The sequence below is a fragment of the Phoca vitulina genome, unplaced genomic scaffold, assembly GCF_004348235.1.
Source record: "Phoca vitulina isolate PV1807 unplaced genomic scaffold, GSC_HSeal_1.0 scaffold20, whole genome shotgun sequence".
NCBI classification, from domain to species: Eukaryota; Metazoa; Chordata; class Mammalia; order Carnivora; family Phocidae; genus Phoca; species Phoca vitulina.
In genome coordinates this window covers 39,358,103-39,374,292 of record NW_022589723.1, presented here as the reverse complement: position 1 = coordinate 39,374,292, position 16,190 = coordinate 39,358,103, and the positions used below count along the sequence as shown (strand labels likewise).

The window sequence follows — 16,190 nt, the reverse complement described above, 5'->3', positions numbered from 1 at the left end:
CACGCCTGCTCAGCCCGGCTCCTCCCCACTTGCCCTTCACGTGAGCCATAAAGCCTGGATGGGATTCCCCCCTACCCCCAGCGACCTCATCTGCTGGCCTCGGCTCGGGGGCGGTGACCTTAATGCTCCCACCACGTGATCTCCAGTGGCGAGGCGTCCCGAAGCGGCCCCTGGAGCACCCGGGGGAGGTGGGGCCGTGGGGGCGGGGCGGGATGGCGCCCCGCCCACCGCGCTGCAGTCCCGGCGGGCGGCGCTGGGGGCAGCGTGGAGTCCGCTCCGCGGCCGCGCGCCCTGACCGCTGGGCTGCGCGCCGGAACGCGGAGCAGGGAAGCAGGAAGCGGCGGGCGCGGGGCGGCGGGGATGGCGGGGCCCGGCTGGGTCCCCCCGCGGCTGGACGGCTTCATCCTCACCGAGCGCCTGGGCAGCGGCACGTACGCCACAGTGTACAAGGCCTACGCCAAGGTGGGTGCGGGGCGGGGCGCCCCCCGGGGACCCCGGAGCCGGGCAGGGACGGGGCTGGGGAACCAGTGAGGGCCCGGCCCCTGTGCCCGCCAGACCCCGAGCGAGCCCGGGTGGGCGTCCGGCGAGAGAGAGGCGAGACGCGGCGTGCGAGCAGTGACGGGCCCGCGGCCGGCCGCCCTTCGGTGGAGGAGCTGGGAGCTGGCTGCCACCCTTAGGTTTTAAAAACAGACGCACGCCCACACAGCCCTGTTTTGTCTGGAGAGGCAGGTGGAGGCCTCGGTGGAGCTCGGTGTCAGTGACTGTAGAATAGGCGCAGAACAGGGGGGATCCTTGATGGGCTGGGAGGAGTCTGGGACAGGGTTCTAGAAGGCTGGACCCAGTTAGGAATCGGAGTGCGCCGCTCTAGAACACTGAATGACATGCCTTCGTGGGGGCACTCCAGAATACAATGAGATGGATTATGGAGCAGCGTCGGAGAACACCAGACTGGGTGGGGAGGCGGGGATTCCAGAATCCGGGTGCCTCCCTGGCCTGAGAAGGGGAAGCTGGGAAGCCTGGAGGCTGGTGTGACGGGGGAAGAGGGGCCAGGCATGGGCTCTGGCCCCCTCAAGGCAGAATCCTCAAATCTCCTGTCCCCACAGAAGGACACTCGTGAGGTGGTAGCCATAAAGTGCGTAGCCAAGAAGAGTCTGAACAAGGCATCTGTGGAGAACCTCCTGACAGAGATTGAGATCCTCAAGGGCATTCGACACCCCCACATCGTACAGCTGAAAGACTTCCAGGTGCGGGCCTGGGGTGGGGCCACCCCAAAGGGAGCGGAGAAGGGACATTCTCTTCAAGCTGCTTGTCTGCCTCTGTAACCACAGTGGGACAGCGACAACATCTACCTCATCATGGAGTTCTGCGCAGGGGGTGACCTGTCTCGCTTCATCCATACCCGCAGGATTCTGCCTGAGAAGGTGGCCCGTGTCTTCATGCAGCAGTTGGGTAAAAGCCTCTGACCCCCTCCTGACACCCCTTCCTGTGATCTCTGCCCCCCCTCAACCCCCCACCCCAGGCTTAGAGCCCTTCTTAGCAGTTGTCTCTGTCTCAGCTTGGATTGTTAGGGCCCCGTCTTTCCCATGTGCCTATCCCTGGCTTAAGGATGTCATGAGAGACAGAGAGGAGCCCCCATTTGTGGGGAGTCCAGGTTTCCACACGTGGAACATAATATAACGGATTCGTAGAATGTTCCAGGGCCCAGGGGTAGAACTCAAGTGCTTTGCCAAGGAAAAGAACAAGACCCTAAGGACTGGGGGGCTAGGGAGGCTTCTAGGAGGCGGAGGGGACTTGTGAATGGGTCCAGGGGGGTAGGGGTCAAATTCTTAGAAGTGGCGGGAACCTGATACTTAAGTATTAAGACATTCAGTACAGCAGCGAGCGCAGAAGTCAGGTTGGACAAGCTCAAAGGGGCAGATGTAAGGCTGGAGGGGGCGAGGGGCAGGTGAAGGATGGGCTCCTCTGACCTGTTTCTCCGTGTGGGTCTTCTTACCCGCCAGCTAGTGCCCTGCAGTTCCTGCATGAACGGAGTATCTCTCACCTGGATCTGAAGCCACAGAACATTCTGCTGAGCTCCTTGGAGAAACCCCACCTTAAACTGGCAGGTGTGAGTCTGGAACAGCAGGGATGAGGTTTGGAGGGCGGGTGTGCCGAGGCCTCCCACTGCCCAGGCTCGCTCAGCAGCCCTGGTTCTCATGGCACCCTCTGTTGAGTCATCAAGCAGTGACGGGCTGGGAGATGCAAGGCAGGCCCCACCACCAAAAGGCAGGATGGTTTTTGGGCTCCCCACACTTGACTCCAGCAGTGGACTGGATGGGGTCAGGGCTCAGTCTAGAGTCCGGGTCAGGACTCCGTGTGTGACGATGGGAAGGGCTCAGTGTGTGAGCAGGGTTGGGAATTGGTCCGTCACCAGGATTGGGGCTCAACCTGCGACTGGGTCTGTGGCAGTGTTGGAGGATGGTGGGGGCGGGGGGGAGGAGGTGGCTATGGCCAAGAATGGACTTGAGGCTGGGAGGCCAGAAAGCAAGGTAAAACCTCAGCTTCTAATCCCTGGTGGGGCCTTATCCTTGTAGCTGGTGCGATCAGGGTGGGCTTCCTGGAAAAAGATGCCTGAGGGGGCTGGCTCCCAGAGGAAGATGTAGGAGGGTGTTCTAGGCTAATTTGGAGAGAAAGGGTGTGAGCAGAGGCTGCAGAGTAGGATTGATCCTGGTGAGCCTGGTGGGTGGGGAGGAGCCCTGAACTGGAGCCCAGAGTGAAGATTTAAAGGGCAGGAGCCACAGCAGCTAGAATTGGGGCCCTGCTGCCTGGCCTCTTGCCCGCAGACTTCGGTTTCGCACAGCACATGTCTCCCTGGGACGAGAAGCATGTGCTCCGTGGCTCCCCGCTCTACATGGCCCCCGAGATGGTGTGTCAGCGGCAGTACGACGCCCGTGTGGACCTCTGGTCCGTGGGGGTCATCCTGTACGGTGAGAGCTCTGTCCCCAGCCCCAACCCAGGGACCTCCGCCCTGTGTCCTCAGGCAAGGCCTCTCTGGGCCACTCCTGAAGGGTTCTAACGAATGTGACTCTGCGGGCCCGGGGACCCTGCCCTGAGAGGTGTCAGCCCCCCTGCCCCCACCCCAAGGAGTGGGCCAGGCCAGGCTTGACCCTATCCCCTCCCAGCCTGCCCTCTGCCTCCCTTCCACAGAAGCCCTCTTCGGGCAGCCCCCCTTTGCCTCCAGGTCATTCACAGAGCTGGAGGAGAAGATCCGGAGCAACCGGGTTATCGAGGTGGGTCTTGAAGGGTGCTTGGCAACCTGTTGGGAGAGGGGGTCAGGGCCCTGAGTTCTGAGCCCTCACTGCCACCCGCACAGCCCGGGGTATGGGAACCCAGGTCGCCCATGGCAGGGAGCAAAGGGCCTGCCCCACCGATTGTGTGTGGGCCCCCTGTGGGAGCAAAGCAAGCAGGCCAGGCCCAGCCTTCCCAGGAGTGACCCAGGGAGGGGAGAAGCACCTGCACGCAGGGCTCCCAACAGCAAGGCTTCCAGTGAGGGCGCGGCTCTCCACTGGCTCCAGCACCTTGTCCTGTCACTGTTCTTCCCGAGGCTCCAATTCTCCACCTGCACACGTGTCCCTCTGGGGCGTCCCCAGACCAGGTGGTCCTCACTGGCCTCTGGGCTGGGGGCTGAGGTGCTGGGGCCCCGTGTGATCTGTCTCCCACCCTCCCCACAGCTCCCCCTGCGGCCCCCGCTCTCCCGAGACTGCAGGGACCTGCTGCAGCGGCTCCTGGAGCGGGACCCCAGCCGTCGCATCTCCTTCCAGGACTTCTTCGCCCACCCCTGGGTGGACCTGGAGCACATGCCCAGTGGGGAGAGCCTGGCCCGAGCAGTAAGCAGGCCAGCGGGAGGGCGTGGGGAGGGGGCAGGTGGGGGGCTCATCGACCCCCTTCGGTGGTGCACCAGGGACCTGCCTTTCTGTGTTCGTGGTAAGCATGGGGTGTGGGGCTGACCCCCGGCCCGCCTGTGCCCCAGACCGCCCTGGTGGTGCAGGCTGTGAAGAAGGACCAGGACGGGGATGCCGCGGCCGCTTTATCTCTCTACTGCCAAGCGCTGGACTTCTTCGTGCCTGCCCTGCACTGTGAGTGCCCGGAGCCCCTGGGTGTGGCAGGGGTGGGGCGGCCTCAGCTGCGGTGGATGGATTCCAGAAGCCGCTCCCTACCCAGAATTTTGTGGGAGACAAAGCAGAGGGTAAATGTGGCCCTTGGTCCTTTTGAGGATTCCGGAGGATTTGGTATGGGGGCAGGGCAGACGCCTCATGTAAGCCCCCACTTTCTACAGATGAAGTGGATGCCCAGCGGAAGGAGGCAATTAAGGCAAAGGTGGGTGAGGGAGTCTCCTGAAGGAAAGGGGTGAGCGATCCTGGGGTCTCTGCAGACTGGCTCTCTTAGAACTGAGCACCAGCGCTTCTCTCCCAGAGAGGGTCCGGCCCGCCTCAGGGGCCCCCTGCCATTACAGTGTGGGGCAGTCACTGAGGACCCAGAGGGAGAACTTGGAGGTGGGTGCTGGTGAGGGAGTCGGGGTGGGACAGCCCCTTCTCAGCCCTTCACCTCCTGCAGGTGGGGCAGTACGTGTCCCGGGCCGAGGAGCTCAAAGTCATCGTCTCCTCCTCCAATCAGGCCCTGCTGAGGCAGGGGACCTCTGCCCGAGACCTGCTCAGAGGTAGGCTCGCGTCCTGGCCTCAGCCCCCAGCAGCTTCCCTCCAGCCCGAGGGGGCAGCAGCGGGGGTAGGTTCCCTGAGATGAAAAACAGGCTGCTCCTCTCACCCTGAGCCTTTGCCCTCATCCCAGAGATGGCTCGAGACAAACCTCGCCTCCTTGCTGCCCTGGAAGTGGCTTCGGCTGCCACAGCCAAGGTTTGTACCCAGTGCGAGGGGTCCATACGGGGCGGGAAGAGCCCAGGGCATGACCCTGAGTGACCCTGTGTCCCTGTGGCTGTAGGAGGAGGAAGCCGGCGGGGAGCAGGATGCCCTGGGCCTGTACCAGCACGGCCTGGGGGAGTTGCTGGTGCTGCTGGCAGGTGAGGCCCCCCCATCACCACACTCCCCCAAGCCCCAGGCTGCCCAGCCCTCACCGTGCGTCCCCCCTCTCTTTGTAGCGGAGCCCCCGGGCCGGAGGCGGGAGCTGCTTCACACCGAGGTGCCCACTGCGGTTGGGAGGGTTGGGAGGCTTCCTCTTCCCCCTGCTCCCGGGTTGGGGGCCCTCCTCAGCTTCCCTCAGGGTGTTCCAGGTCTGGGAGTCAGAGCTCACAGACTGGGGAGGTCAGTGGCCCCGCGCACTCCATTGGGCTCGGGTGCTGGGGGTCAGGGCGCCGGGACAGACAGGGTCTGGGAAGCCAGCAGCGGGAAGTGGGCACGCTGCTTCGCTTGGAAAGGCCTCCTGGAGAAGGGAGCAGATAGAGAGCTCGGGGGCGGTTGTTCGGATGGGGTAGAGGGTTCTGGAGAGCGTCAGGAGGGGGGAGGAAAGCAATTTGAAGGCCCCTCCGGCCCACACCCCCATGGGCGTGTCTTCCCTCGGCAGGTTCAGAACCTTATGGCTCGAGCTGAATACCTGAAGGAGCAGGTCAAGGTGGGCACGCGGGCTGGATGTGTTCTGCCCCTCTCTGCCTGTGGCTGTCTGTCGCCTGCGCCCCCTTGCGTGTCTCCCCCTTCCGTCTTCCTCTGAAGGTCTCCCCATCGCTGTCTCTGTTCTTGGCACCCGTGCTCAGTCACTCAGCGGCTGCTCGGTGCGGGCCCCGTGCCCACCTCTGGCTGTCTCTCACCCCTGCGCTGCCTTTACGCTCCACAGATGAGGGAGTCTCGCTGGGCCGCTGAGACCCTGGACAAAGAAGGACTGTCGGAGTCTGTTCGTAGCTGTGAGTCCTGCCCTGGGGTTGGACCCTCTACCAAGGAGGGGGAAGGGCTGGGGGCAGCGCTGGATTCTGCCTCTGTGCCAGAGACTTAAGACGGACTTTCCCCCCTTCCGCTCCACAGCGTGCACCCTGCAGTGACCCCGGAGGGATGACTGGACAGACCACAGCCACCCCTAATTGGGGACACACTCCCCTAGACTGATGTCCAGAATCCTGTGGCCCTGTGCAGTGCTACGGAGCAGGCTTCCTGGATGGGCAACTCTGAGGACCCCCCCACATCCCAGCATCCCTAGCCCCCCCTCAGGATCCTCTGCACTTCCCAGACGGTCTGATGGCCCACGTTGGTGTTGGAAGCACTGGGCCTTGGCCCCTGAGGGAAAGGGAGCAGGACTCTAGGAGAAGAGTTTCCTTCGTGTGATTTGGTTATGTGGTGGTTGTTGGATCTTGAGCCTGTCAGTTTGGGGGCAGGAGGCCTCTGGGTTTGCTCTGAGAACAGGGCAGGGGGCCCTCTGCAGGGCACTTCTGCTCTTGCCCCTTCCCTGTCAGCAGGCAGCTAGGCCCTGTGCCCACCCCTGTCCTTCCTGGGAACCTTACTGCAACTCACCTCCCCCCTTGCACTGGAATGGGGCACTTCAAGACCCCTCAGGGACCACCCACCCCACGGTGTGCACTCAGCCCCACGGAGCTCACCCGTTTTCCTGGGAGCTGACCCTCACCCACCCTCTGAATATTTTAAGATAATCCTTCAGACATGACATGAAAATAATGTACTTTGCAGGGGTGGGGCAAATTTAAGAAAGCCATGTCTTGTTCCTGCTCTGGCCCAGGGGGCACAAGGGGAGTGGTCTTCAGCCTTCATCCTTCGCCCCTACTTGCCACAGAGCTGGTCCTGGCCTGGAGTGGGGAGGCACGGGGGCTGCCGGACCCATCAGGCTGAGGAGGAGCCAGCAAACCAGGAGACCTGGTTCTGGGTCTGACGTTGCTGCTCCCCCCGTGTGTGACCCTGGGCAAGTCCCTTCCCCTTTCTGGGCCTGATCTCCCCAGCTCTCCAATGGGGCTGTTAATACCTCCTCAGCTCCCCACATGGGCTTTTAAGAGGACAAAGTGACTTTAATCTGGAGAAGAATGTACACACAGTGGAGTTATTTGGGGGTTCTTTTTAAAAAGTCCACAAGGGTGCTGGTGATCTCTAACCTTTGTGCCCTTTAGTGCCTCCTTGGGACAAGAGGTGTCTTCCTTGCAGGAGGCTAGGTGTAAAGAATGTAATTCATTGTTTATTAAATTATTTTCTGAACTCGTGCTTCTCTTCTTGCCCTGGGAAAAATAGAGAGGGTATCCCCTGTTCACAGGCTGGGGCTGGAGGGGCCCCAGGAAAAGCTGGGAAACCTGAGGGAGAGCGGGATCCCCAGACAGGATGGCCTCTTCCCCTGGACTGGTGAGTGAGCAGAGAGCTGGACCCGGGGAAAGGGTATCCTCTCCCGTCTCAAGTGCTCAAACCCAGCTCGCCAGGACCCCAATCTGAAAGTTTCCAGCAGCCTGCTCTCCCCTTACCAGGTCTCGGTCTGAACAGCATGCAGGAGCATCTTTGGGGACTTAAGGGAGGAGGAGTGCATCCCGTGGGGGGCCCTCCAGTGGGGCCAGGAAAGGGCTTCCATACTGGGAGGGACCTAATTTCCCCTGAAGCCCTTGGCCTGGCCTTTGGGGGGCAGTGTCGAGCAGTCGTCCGGGGGGCAGAAGGCATGGCCAAGATCCTGGCTCTGCCCTTTGGCCCTGAAGCTTGGGACCCATTGATTAGCCAGTTTCTTGGTAAAATGAGGATGAAGGTAAGCGCCCAGTGGTGGTTCGTAAGGATTAAAGGCGTTACTGTATAGGGGCCTGACACAGTACAAGTTCAACACAATGTTATTTTCAGATTTAGGGAAAGGAATGTACTTCAGATTATCTCTGGGAGTGGGCTGCCCAAGAAAGCCTCAATGAGAAAAATGAGGGAAAGGAAGGAAAGTGACTGGACCCAGTGAGCGGGTGGGTGAAGACTGGATGGGAGGGAGAGTGGGAATGAGGAAGGACGGGGTTGAAAGACCAATTGAACAGAAGGATGATGGGCTCAAGGGTTGGCCTGCGGACCCCACAGTGTGTATGTGATCTCTGCATTGGCTGTGCCCGAACAAGGGCCTGAAACTCCTACAGATGGGTGTGGGGAGGAGGGCCCCACTTCAGGGACGGGAAAGGCCCAGCTGGTCCTGTCTAAGCCACCTGCCAAGGAAGGAGACAGCCCAGCCCGAGGAAGTGCGGCTTGCTCTCTAGGGTTCTCTTCGAATGGCAGAGACCTATGGGAAATATGCTAATCTGCTTTAAAAAAATATATATTTTTCCTCCTAGGAGCAAGAGTTTCCGTCTCTCACATTTAACACTTTGAAAGTGCGCAAAGCAGGGCAGACACGCCCCAGCATCTGCGTGCCTCATCTGCCCTGTCCTCCCACTTCCACTCAGTCCCTCAAGCCCAGAGCCAGCGCCAGGCCAAGCTGGGGGAGCACCTGAGCCTGTGTCCCTCTGTCTCCCAAGGGGCCAGCCCCGGGAGCAGCAGATGGGCTGCTGGAGCCGACTGAGGTGTCCCTGTGCCCAGCCTGCCCATTCTTTTGCTAAGTAGGAAGAAGTGGAAGGACAGAGAACCTTGGTTCCTGCAGGAGTCATCTAGAAGAGCTCTTGTCCCCAGAAGCCAGCTGCCGTCCCAGCCCCCATAGGGGAGATGGCCCAGCCCTGAGGCTGGAACATGACGGGAAGGGGCACATCACTTTCTCCAGAGTAACTCATCCCCATACGTGAAATCCCATAGACACACTAACACACAGACACAGGCCCCGGGCAGTAGACATACAGAAACACCAAAGCCACGTTCAGGTTCACAGACCCACGCAGACCCCACATGGACTCACACTCGTGATCACACACACACGCGTGCACATGCAGGCACGGTTCCTGCTGAATAAGGCTGAGGCAGCCTCAGCGCCACTGCTCCCCCGGATCAGCCCACCCTGGCTCCCCTGCTCTCCCTGAGCCTTGCCCCGCAGGGTTCTGGGAACAGGTGTGCCTGGCAGGCCCAGGGTTAGAGGCAGGGCAGCAGGCTCTGGAGCCCCCCCACTCCCCTCGCACAGCTCCCTGCCCCCAACCCAGCCTCAGGCATCACCCGGGTCAATAGGCACGGCCAGCATCTCAGGCTCAGCCAGCGAACATTCCCCCAGATGTCCCCAGCGCCTGCCGGGGGCCTCCATGTCTGAGGAGGTACCATCTGGCCAACGGGGAAAGGGGAGGTCCTCTGAACTCCAAACCCCATCCCCCCTCCCAACTCCTCCCTGGGGACCAGCTGGTCTCTGGAAAGTCACTGCTTCTGTCTCTACTCCTCTCCCTCTGAGAACCAGGCCTGAGCTGTCCGGGTAGGTAGAAGGCAGAAAAGGAGACTGGAGTAGATCAGGGGTCACCAAACTTCCTGAAATCGCCCATATTACTGGGCTAGAGAATGGGGGTGGGGTGAGGGGAGCAGGCCGGCCATCTTTGCCATCCCTCTCCTCCTGAAAGCGTGGAGGGGGTTGGGACGCAGGGGCTGTCTCGTCCCCTTTCAACATCTCCTGTATCCTCAGACTGCCTGCAAGCATGAGAAAGAGGGAAGGAGGAGGGAAGAAAAACAGGAGAAAGAAAAAGGCCCAGGGAGGTAAATGGCGTACTCTAAACTACGCTGTCCTAATGGCAGGGTTTTAATTGCTGTGAAAAGGGAAGTTTGGGGGCAAGTGGCTTTCTCTGTGGCCCTCCCATCACACCAGGGGGGTGACCAGTCACGGACCAAGTGACTGTTGAATAAGTGGAAGCAGAAACCGGCCGGGAAGAGAGTAGTGGGCCAGTGGTCACGTAGACAGGCCCTGAGGGCTTGGGAGTGGGGGCAGGTACAGAGGCAGCCCCCCACCTGGGGGTGTGAGTATGGGACAGATAGGAGCCAGGAACGGAGTAGAAGAGGGTGGGAGGCACAAATGAGAAGGACATGGACTGGCAGAGACGCCCTGAGAGCAGGGGAGGGAAGAGGGGAGGCAGGGAGAGGCCAGCAGAGCCTGGAGACCCCTCAGCCTGTCCTCCTTGCCCACCTCTGCCTGGGCCCCAGAGCTGGCTCCTTTTGCGCCAGAGCCTCCTCCCCCCATTCCAGGGCCATGCAGACAGGTCAGGGCTTTTTCGGGTCCCCAGGCATGAGGAGGAAACGAGTGTGGGGGCTCAGCCCCCCCAACTCCCTGACTCCAGGCCCCAACCAGCTCATTTTGTGAGGGTTCAGTGAGTGCTAACCCCCAGCCTCCCCCACGGCCTGCCTCTCTGCCTCTTTCACTCTGGGTCCTGCAAACCACTGAGGGAAAAGGGGTCTGTCCAATCCCATTAGGCAGAAGGTCCCTGGAGGGTGGCGTGCTGACGTGGGCCTTGCTGCTGATGCAGCTGAGGAAGCCCATGCACCTCCCCCCACACACACCCGGCCTGGGGCTTCAGCTTGGGTCTCCTCCAGCTCCAGGAAGGTCAGGAGGGGGTTTTGTCCAGAGACTGCCCAGGGGGCAGCCTAGGAGCAGCTCAGAGGCCCAGGCCCCTTCCCAGGAGATGCTCAGGAGAGAAGGCTCGGCGTGACAGCCCAAGCCGCCCCGTCCTGGGCCTGTGTCCCTCCCTGTCCTCACCCTCCTCATTCCTCATTCTCTTTTTCTCCTCTCTCTTCCACCTGTTTCTCCCTATGTTACCTACGGAAGAGGTTTTATGTTTCTTTTTCTTTTTTTTTTTTTTAAGATTTTATTTATTTATTTGACAGAGAGACAGCGAGAGAGGGAACACAAGCAGGGGGAGGGGGAGAGGGAGAAGCAGGCTTCCTGCCAAGCAGGGAGCCCGATGCGGGGCTCGATCCCAGGACCCTGGGATCATGACCTGAGCTGAAGGCAGCCGCTTAACGACTGAGCCACCCAGGCACCCGAGGTTTTATGTTTCTTGTTCTTATTTTACAAGGGAGGCCTAATGGAGACTTTGCCCTTGAAACCAAACCCTCATATGGCTGTGCTGCCCGTAAACCTCGGCTGGCTCCCAAGGCTGGCGCCAAGCAGGGACACCTGGGGTGAGCCTATAGCACCTTGTCGCTGCTCAGGGCCCTGGGGTGGCCTGCTTGGGGTTGGTGTCCTGGACCCCCCACAGGTAAGTAGGATGAGATTCGGGCTCTTCGGGGTTTTTTTTTTTTTTTTTTTTTAAGGATTCAGTTGTCATTTATTGGTCTAGTGTCAAGGGCTTTACAAACAGTCATCCTTGGAAACATTGTTATTTAGAGAAGGGGTAGTTCATTTCACAGCAGGGAAAACAGGCTCTGAGAGGGAAAGGAACCTGCTCAAAGTCACACAGCAGTGACGGGACTGGAAGGCAGTGGCCCTGCCTTCTCTTTGTTATACCTGCCGTCTCCAAGGTGAGAAGGGCGGGTAGGCGTAGGTGCTGGAGACAGCTGTGATTGAGCCGTAGCCCCTCCTGGGGTCCCAAGTAATGGCCCGGAGGCCCGGCCATGTCCATGTGCACCCCCATCCCGCTGGCTGCCACACCCTCCTCAAAGCCCAGACCTGTTTCATCCAGCCCCAGGCTGGACCTGGCGCCCTAGGTCAGTGCGGGAACCCTGCCCTTGCCCAGGGCCCCGAGAGGGTAGGACTTGAACATCTAATAGATGCTATGAAGCTACGGGTGAAGAGGGTTGTGGGGCTGCGAACCCCAGGATTCCTGGAAGTCTATAAGAAGTGGGAGGATAGGTACATCATTTCAAATTTTTATTTTTCACAGAGCTGACAGGAGATCCAGCTATGGAATCCAGAGAGAGTTCTACAGGAACAGAACAGAAATTGCCTGGGCCTGGGTCCAGAGAAGGCCTGGAGCCGCCTGGGCTACCGTTCAGTGCCAGCTTCATCCTTGGCACTCGGCCCCTCACACAGCATCACTCGGCTCCCGGGAGCCAAAGCCCACGGTACAACGGCAGCCGCTCGAGGCTCTGGCTGCAGCTGTTGTCCAGCCCGAGGAGGAGTGCGGGGTGGGCTCTGAGGGCCAGGGAGGCCAAGCCAGAAAGAGCCTTAGAAATTACCCAGTCCACCCCCATTTTAGAGATGATGCAGTGAGGCCCAGAAAGAGCAGTGGCTTTCAAGGAGAATGAACATGGAGGCTCAAAGTTGGGCTTCTGATCTACTGAGTGTGTCTCTAAGCATGTCTGAGTGTTGGTGTCTACAGGGGCTGGCTTGTGCGTGTGTGCGTGTGCATGTGCGTGTGTGTGTGCGTGTGTGTTTGCCAGGATGTGTCTGTGGTGCATGCTTCTGCACACGCCATGGTTTCCATGTCTCTCTATGTGTCTCTCTATGGGTGCTCCTGCGTGCAGGAACTTGGGGCCATGGCCGGAGAGAGATGGGCCTGTTCCTACAATCTTAGGAGGCTTCTCCAGGCTGAGCAGAGAGGGTGGGTCCTGAGGGAAAGGGTGAGGAATGGGGACTCTGGTCCCAGTGGAGAGGGAGAGACCAGAAGGCAGGTTTGGGCCATGGATGAGAAGGGTCCTGAGCTAACATGGGACAGGGGGAAACAAAACTAAGATGGGGTGTGGGTCCCTGGACATTGAGACATGCTCTTAGCCCTCATGTGGGCCCAGGCCCCTGGTCACCCCAGTGGGCAACCCCAGGGGTAGTAGTCACATGATGTGGCACTTCTCAGCTGATTGCTTGAGGTCCCCCAATGTGGCCTGGGCCTTGTCCTTGAGTGAGCCGAGGTCCAAGCCAGGGAGACTGGCCAGCTGCCCAAGGACGGAGGCCCTCTCCTCCTCCTCTGTGTCCTCCTCAATCATCTTGGCCAGCTCCCGGGGCAGCTCCACGTCTCCACCTGCCATCTGAATCTGGCTCTCATCTGTCTCGTTCTGAAGGGAAGAGGGGAGGAGGTGGAGTGGGGCTGGAGGCCCAGGAAGACCCAGAGTTGAAGGGACAGGGAGGAGGCCTGGCCTGGGCTCCCAACCCTTAGATTCTTGAGCCGTATGTTCCAGTGAGTTCAGCCCCCACCCCCACATCCAGGATCAAGCTTTTGACACTTGGACATGGAGACCTTGCACTTTTATACCACCTAACTTCACTCTGAGATACTGAAGACACTAGCATAGTGAATAAAGCAAAATGAAAATGCTTAGGAGTCAAACTGTTCCAGTCAGCTAAGTCATAGGCTGGCTATTATTACCTATGCTGGAGGACGTAGGGATCACAGTGACGGATACCATTTATCAAGTGCCTACTCTATGGCTGACATTCAAAATACCCCTGTGAGGTAGGTATTCTTATTTCTATTTTACAAATAAGGAAATTGAGGCTCAGTTTAAGTAAGTAAATTATTCAATTTAAGTAAATAACTTGTGGACGTCGCACAGCTAGGAAGCAGGGGCACTTGTTTTAAACCTACATCATGGGGACACCTGGGTTCAGTTGGTTAAGCGGCTGACTTCGGCTCAGGTCATGGTCCTGGGGTCCTGGGATCGAGTCCCGTGTCAGGCTCCCTGCTCAGCGGGGAGTCTGCTTCTCTCTCTCCCTCCGCCCCTCCCCCCACTTGTGCTCTCTCTCTCTCAAATAAATAAATAAAATATTAAAAAAAATAAACCTACATCATGGATTCCAACATCTGTGATCTCTTTGCACAACACCTACTGGTTGTCGTTGCATTTCTCTACCCCTTTGGAGACCCTGGCGCTTCCCACTTTATGTCCTACTCAGTTACAGCCAAGTCTTCCCTCTTTTATTAGACTCAGAGTTCCCTGATGACAGGAGTTGTGCTTAGTCAAGCATTTGAGCAATGACTCCATTCCTAGCTGGGTTTAACTCAGTAGCTTTCCCGGCTTTCTGGACTGGTTTTCCCGCTGAGAGACTGGTGCCCTGTGGAGAGTCAGAGGCAGCCAAGGGATCAGTAAACATTTGTTGAATGAATGAATGTGATGTTCGCATGTCTGATCTTCCAATTCAAGTGGAAGATTCTGGGCACTGGGAGTACCTTGTGCCTCAGTTTCCTCGTTAGGCAACACTTACATGCCCATCTAGTGCTGCAGTGCCTATGGGAGACATCCTCCTGGCTGTTGACCAACCAACGGGCATTTTGCTCTCTGCAGGCGGACTCCATACCCTGGAAGGCAGCCAGGGGTCCTACAGCAAGCTGAGGTTCCACATTCACAGGCTTGAGCTCTGACCCCGCTCCAACACTAGCTGGCTGTGTGGCCTTGTCAAGTTCCTTAATCTCTCTGAGCCTCAGTTTCCTTATCTGTAGTGTGGGTGAGAGCTACCTGGAAGAATTATTGAGGGGCTACATGAGGGCATGAAGGCTAAGTGCCTGGCACACCGTGGGTGCTGCCTTCTCTACCCGACCCCGCCCTCCCCGGGTGTGCAGGAGCTCCGAGTGTACTCACCCTTGTGGTAAAATCTACTGCCTTCCACTTCTTCATCTGCCTGGGCCTGATTGGGGTTTGGGGGAGGGGGACGTGGGGGGAGAGAAGGGGTCTGAACTGGCTCCAGAAACACAAACCTATTAGTCTTGGGAAGGCTGGGCTTACCTTCAGCACCAAGCCCTGGCCTCTGAGTCAGAGAACGAAGGATCCAACCAAGAACTCCGTGAGTTTTAGGAGCTGAGAGTTGCAGAGCCCAGAGTCCGGGGAAAGAGTGGGGAGCTCCAAGCTCAGAGTCCCGATGTGCCTACCAGCTCAGGCTCCTAAGCTTACCTTGGGCAGCCGATATTTATCTCGGAAGTGGCTCCGCAGCGTGGCCCGCTCCGCCTTCCTCTGCGTGAACTGCGCGTCCCGCTCCATCCTGCGGGAGCACCGAGGCGGAGTCATCTCAAGGGCTGAGAGAAAGGGCGGGGTCTGCGAGGAAAGGGGGAGGGGTCTCCGCGTCCCGGGGCGCGAACAGTTTCGCTCCTGCCAGGGTCGCCTGTGTGTCGCGAGGGTGCTTCGACCTGGCGGCCTCGGTTAGTCTGTGCTGCCTTCCCCCCGTCATCGCGGCCCTTTGTTGTCCCTGCACCTGCCACTGGACTATCGGGGCGGGAGCGTCAGCCTGTCTGGCTCACTCTGCAGACCCTAATATGTGTCCCTCGCAGCTTCTTAACTCCGTCTGTCTTTTCCCTTCCTGACAGATTGTGTCGTGTGGGGGAAAGTATTCGGGACAGACTTGGGTTTGCGTCCTGGCTGCACCGCTACTTTGGGTATGTCACTTATTTCCCTCTTTTGCAACTCACAAAACTATTATCAGGATTAAGCGAAATAATAGCTAATATTTAATGATACACCATGTGCCCGGCACTGTGCTAGGCAGTTTACATGCGTTAAATAATTTAATCCTTCTAAATATATAAGGCATGTTTTATGGTTACCATCCCCATTTTACAGAAGAGGAAACTGAGGCACAGAAAGGTTTAAGTAACCAGTTTAAAGTCACCCCGCTAAAAAGAAGAAAAACCTGGATCTGAACCTGACTAAGCAGCCTAGCTCTGGAGTCCAGCCCCAGCTGCCTTTCTGTGCCAGCACTGCCTGCACACAAGTAGACATTGAGGCTCAATATCTATGAGTGCCCCTTCTCAAGATCTGTCTCTGTGACTCTGAGACCCCTCAGCTGCATCGCTTTTCTCAGAACCTCAGGCTCAAAGGAGCTCCAGTTGGAAGATGCAGACGGCTAGGACCAGATCGGATTAAGGGATTACTTGTTTCGTCAGAAATGCACGTGCCCCCACCCCATCCCAGGTCCCTCCTGTCCCTGCCCCCACTCCCTCTGGGCCCAGAGTGCGAAGCTGGGACGGGGTCCTGGCTTTGAGATGGGGTGGATCTGGGGTCAGCCTAGAAAGCAGATCCCAGCTTCTTACCATGTCTAAAAAAGTAAGGTAAGGAGACTCGGGGTCTGAAACCGCCCTAGTCGTGGGCCAGGTGGCTGGAGGGGGTGGGGGAAGGTCGTTGGAGGCAGGAAAGGATCCCACTCACTTCTCTTCCACCAGTTGCTTCTGATACTCCTCATACTCTTCTCGGCTCATGCCCTGCGTTTCGGCCGCCGATTTGTCCCCGTCCCCCTTGTCATCGCCGCCCCCCAGGCTCCCGGTGAGGTTCTTCAGCTGGCCGCCCACCATAGTCTTCACCATGAACGCCATGGTCTTCGCTGGCCCTGGCACTGGGCTCCGGGAGCCAGGCACGTCCGCACCTACTTCAGCACTAGGTCTCGCGGACAGCTCCTGCCGCGGGCCGGCGCCCCACGCTCTGAGCCTCCCGCCGCCCGCCCCTGCC

The 16,190-nt window shown here is 58.9% G+C and overlaps 2 protein-coding genes across 3 annotated transcripts; one reads left to right on the top strand and one right to left on the bottom strand.

Moving 5' to 3' along the window:
* The first annotated feature begins 322 nt into the window (after nt 1–322).
* Nucleotides 323–7,168, top strand: ULK3 (unc-51 like kinase 3). Of its 2 annotated transcripts, none has more exons than XM_032417916.1 (16): nt 323–462; nt 1,104–1,244; nt 1,329–1,444; nt 2,005–2,105; nt 2,823–2,966; nt 3,187–3,269; nt 3,711–3,866; nt 4,010–4,115; nt 4,316–4,356; nt 4,594–4,696; nt 4,825–4,889; nt 4,975–5,053; nt 5,132–5,172; nt 5,554–5,601; nt 5,821–5,887; nt 6,006–7,168. In XM_032417916.1, the coding sequence occupies exons 1-16, from the start codon at nt 361–363 to the stop codon at nt 6,020–6,022; spliced, it is 1,410 nt and encodes a 469-aa protein (XP_032273807.1). In that variant the 5' UTR covers nt 323–360; the 3' UTR covers nt 6,023–7,168. The 2 variants fall into 2 exon arrangements, with proteins under 2 accessions (XP_032273807.1, XP_032273806.1); XM_032417915.1 differs by having other exon boundaries at nt 1,329–1,449; nt 2,001–2,105; nt 6,006–7,167.
* A 4,518-nt stretch (nt 7,169–11,686) lies between these two features.
* On the bottom strand, nt 11,687–16,172 carry CPLX3 (complexin 3). The gene is made up of 3 exons (XM_032417776.1): nt 15,894–16,172; nt 14,646–14,733; nt 11,687–12,815 (listed from the first exon to the last, which is right to left on the bottom strand). The coding sequence occupies exons 1-3, from the start codon at nt 16,055–16,057 to the stop codon at nt 12,594–12,596; spliced, it is 474 nt and encodes a 157-aa protein (XP_032273667.1). The 5' UTR covers nt 16,058–16,172; the 3' UTR covers nt 11,687–12,593.
* Between the last annotated feature and the right edge of the window lie 18 nt (nt 16,173–16,190).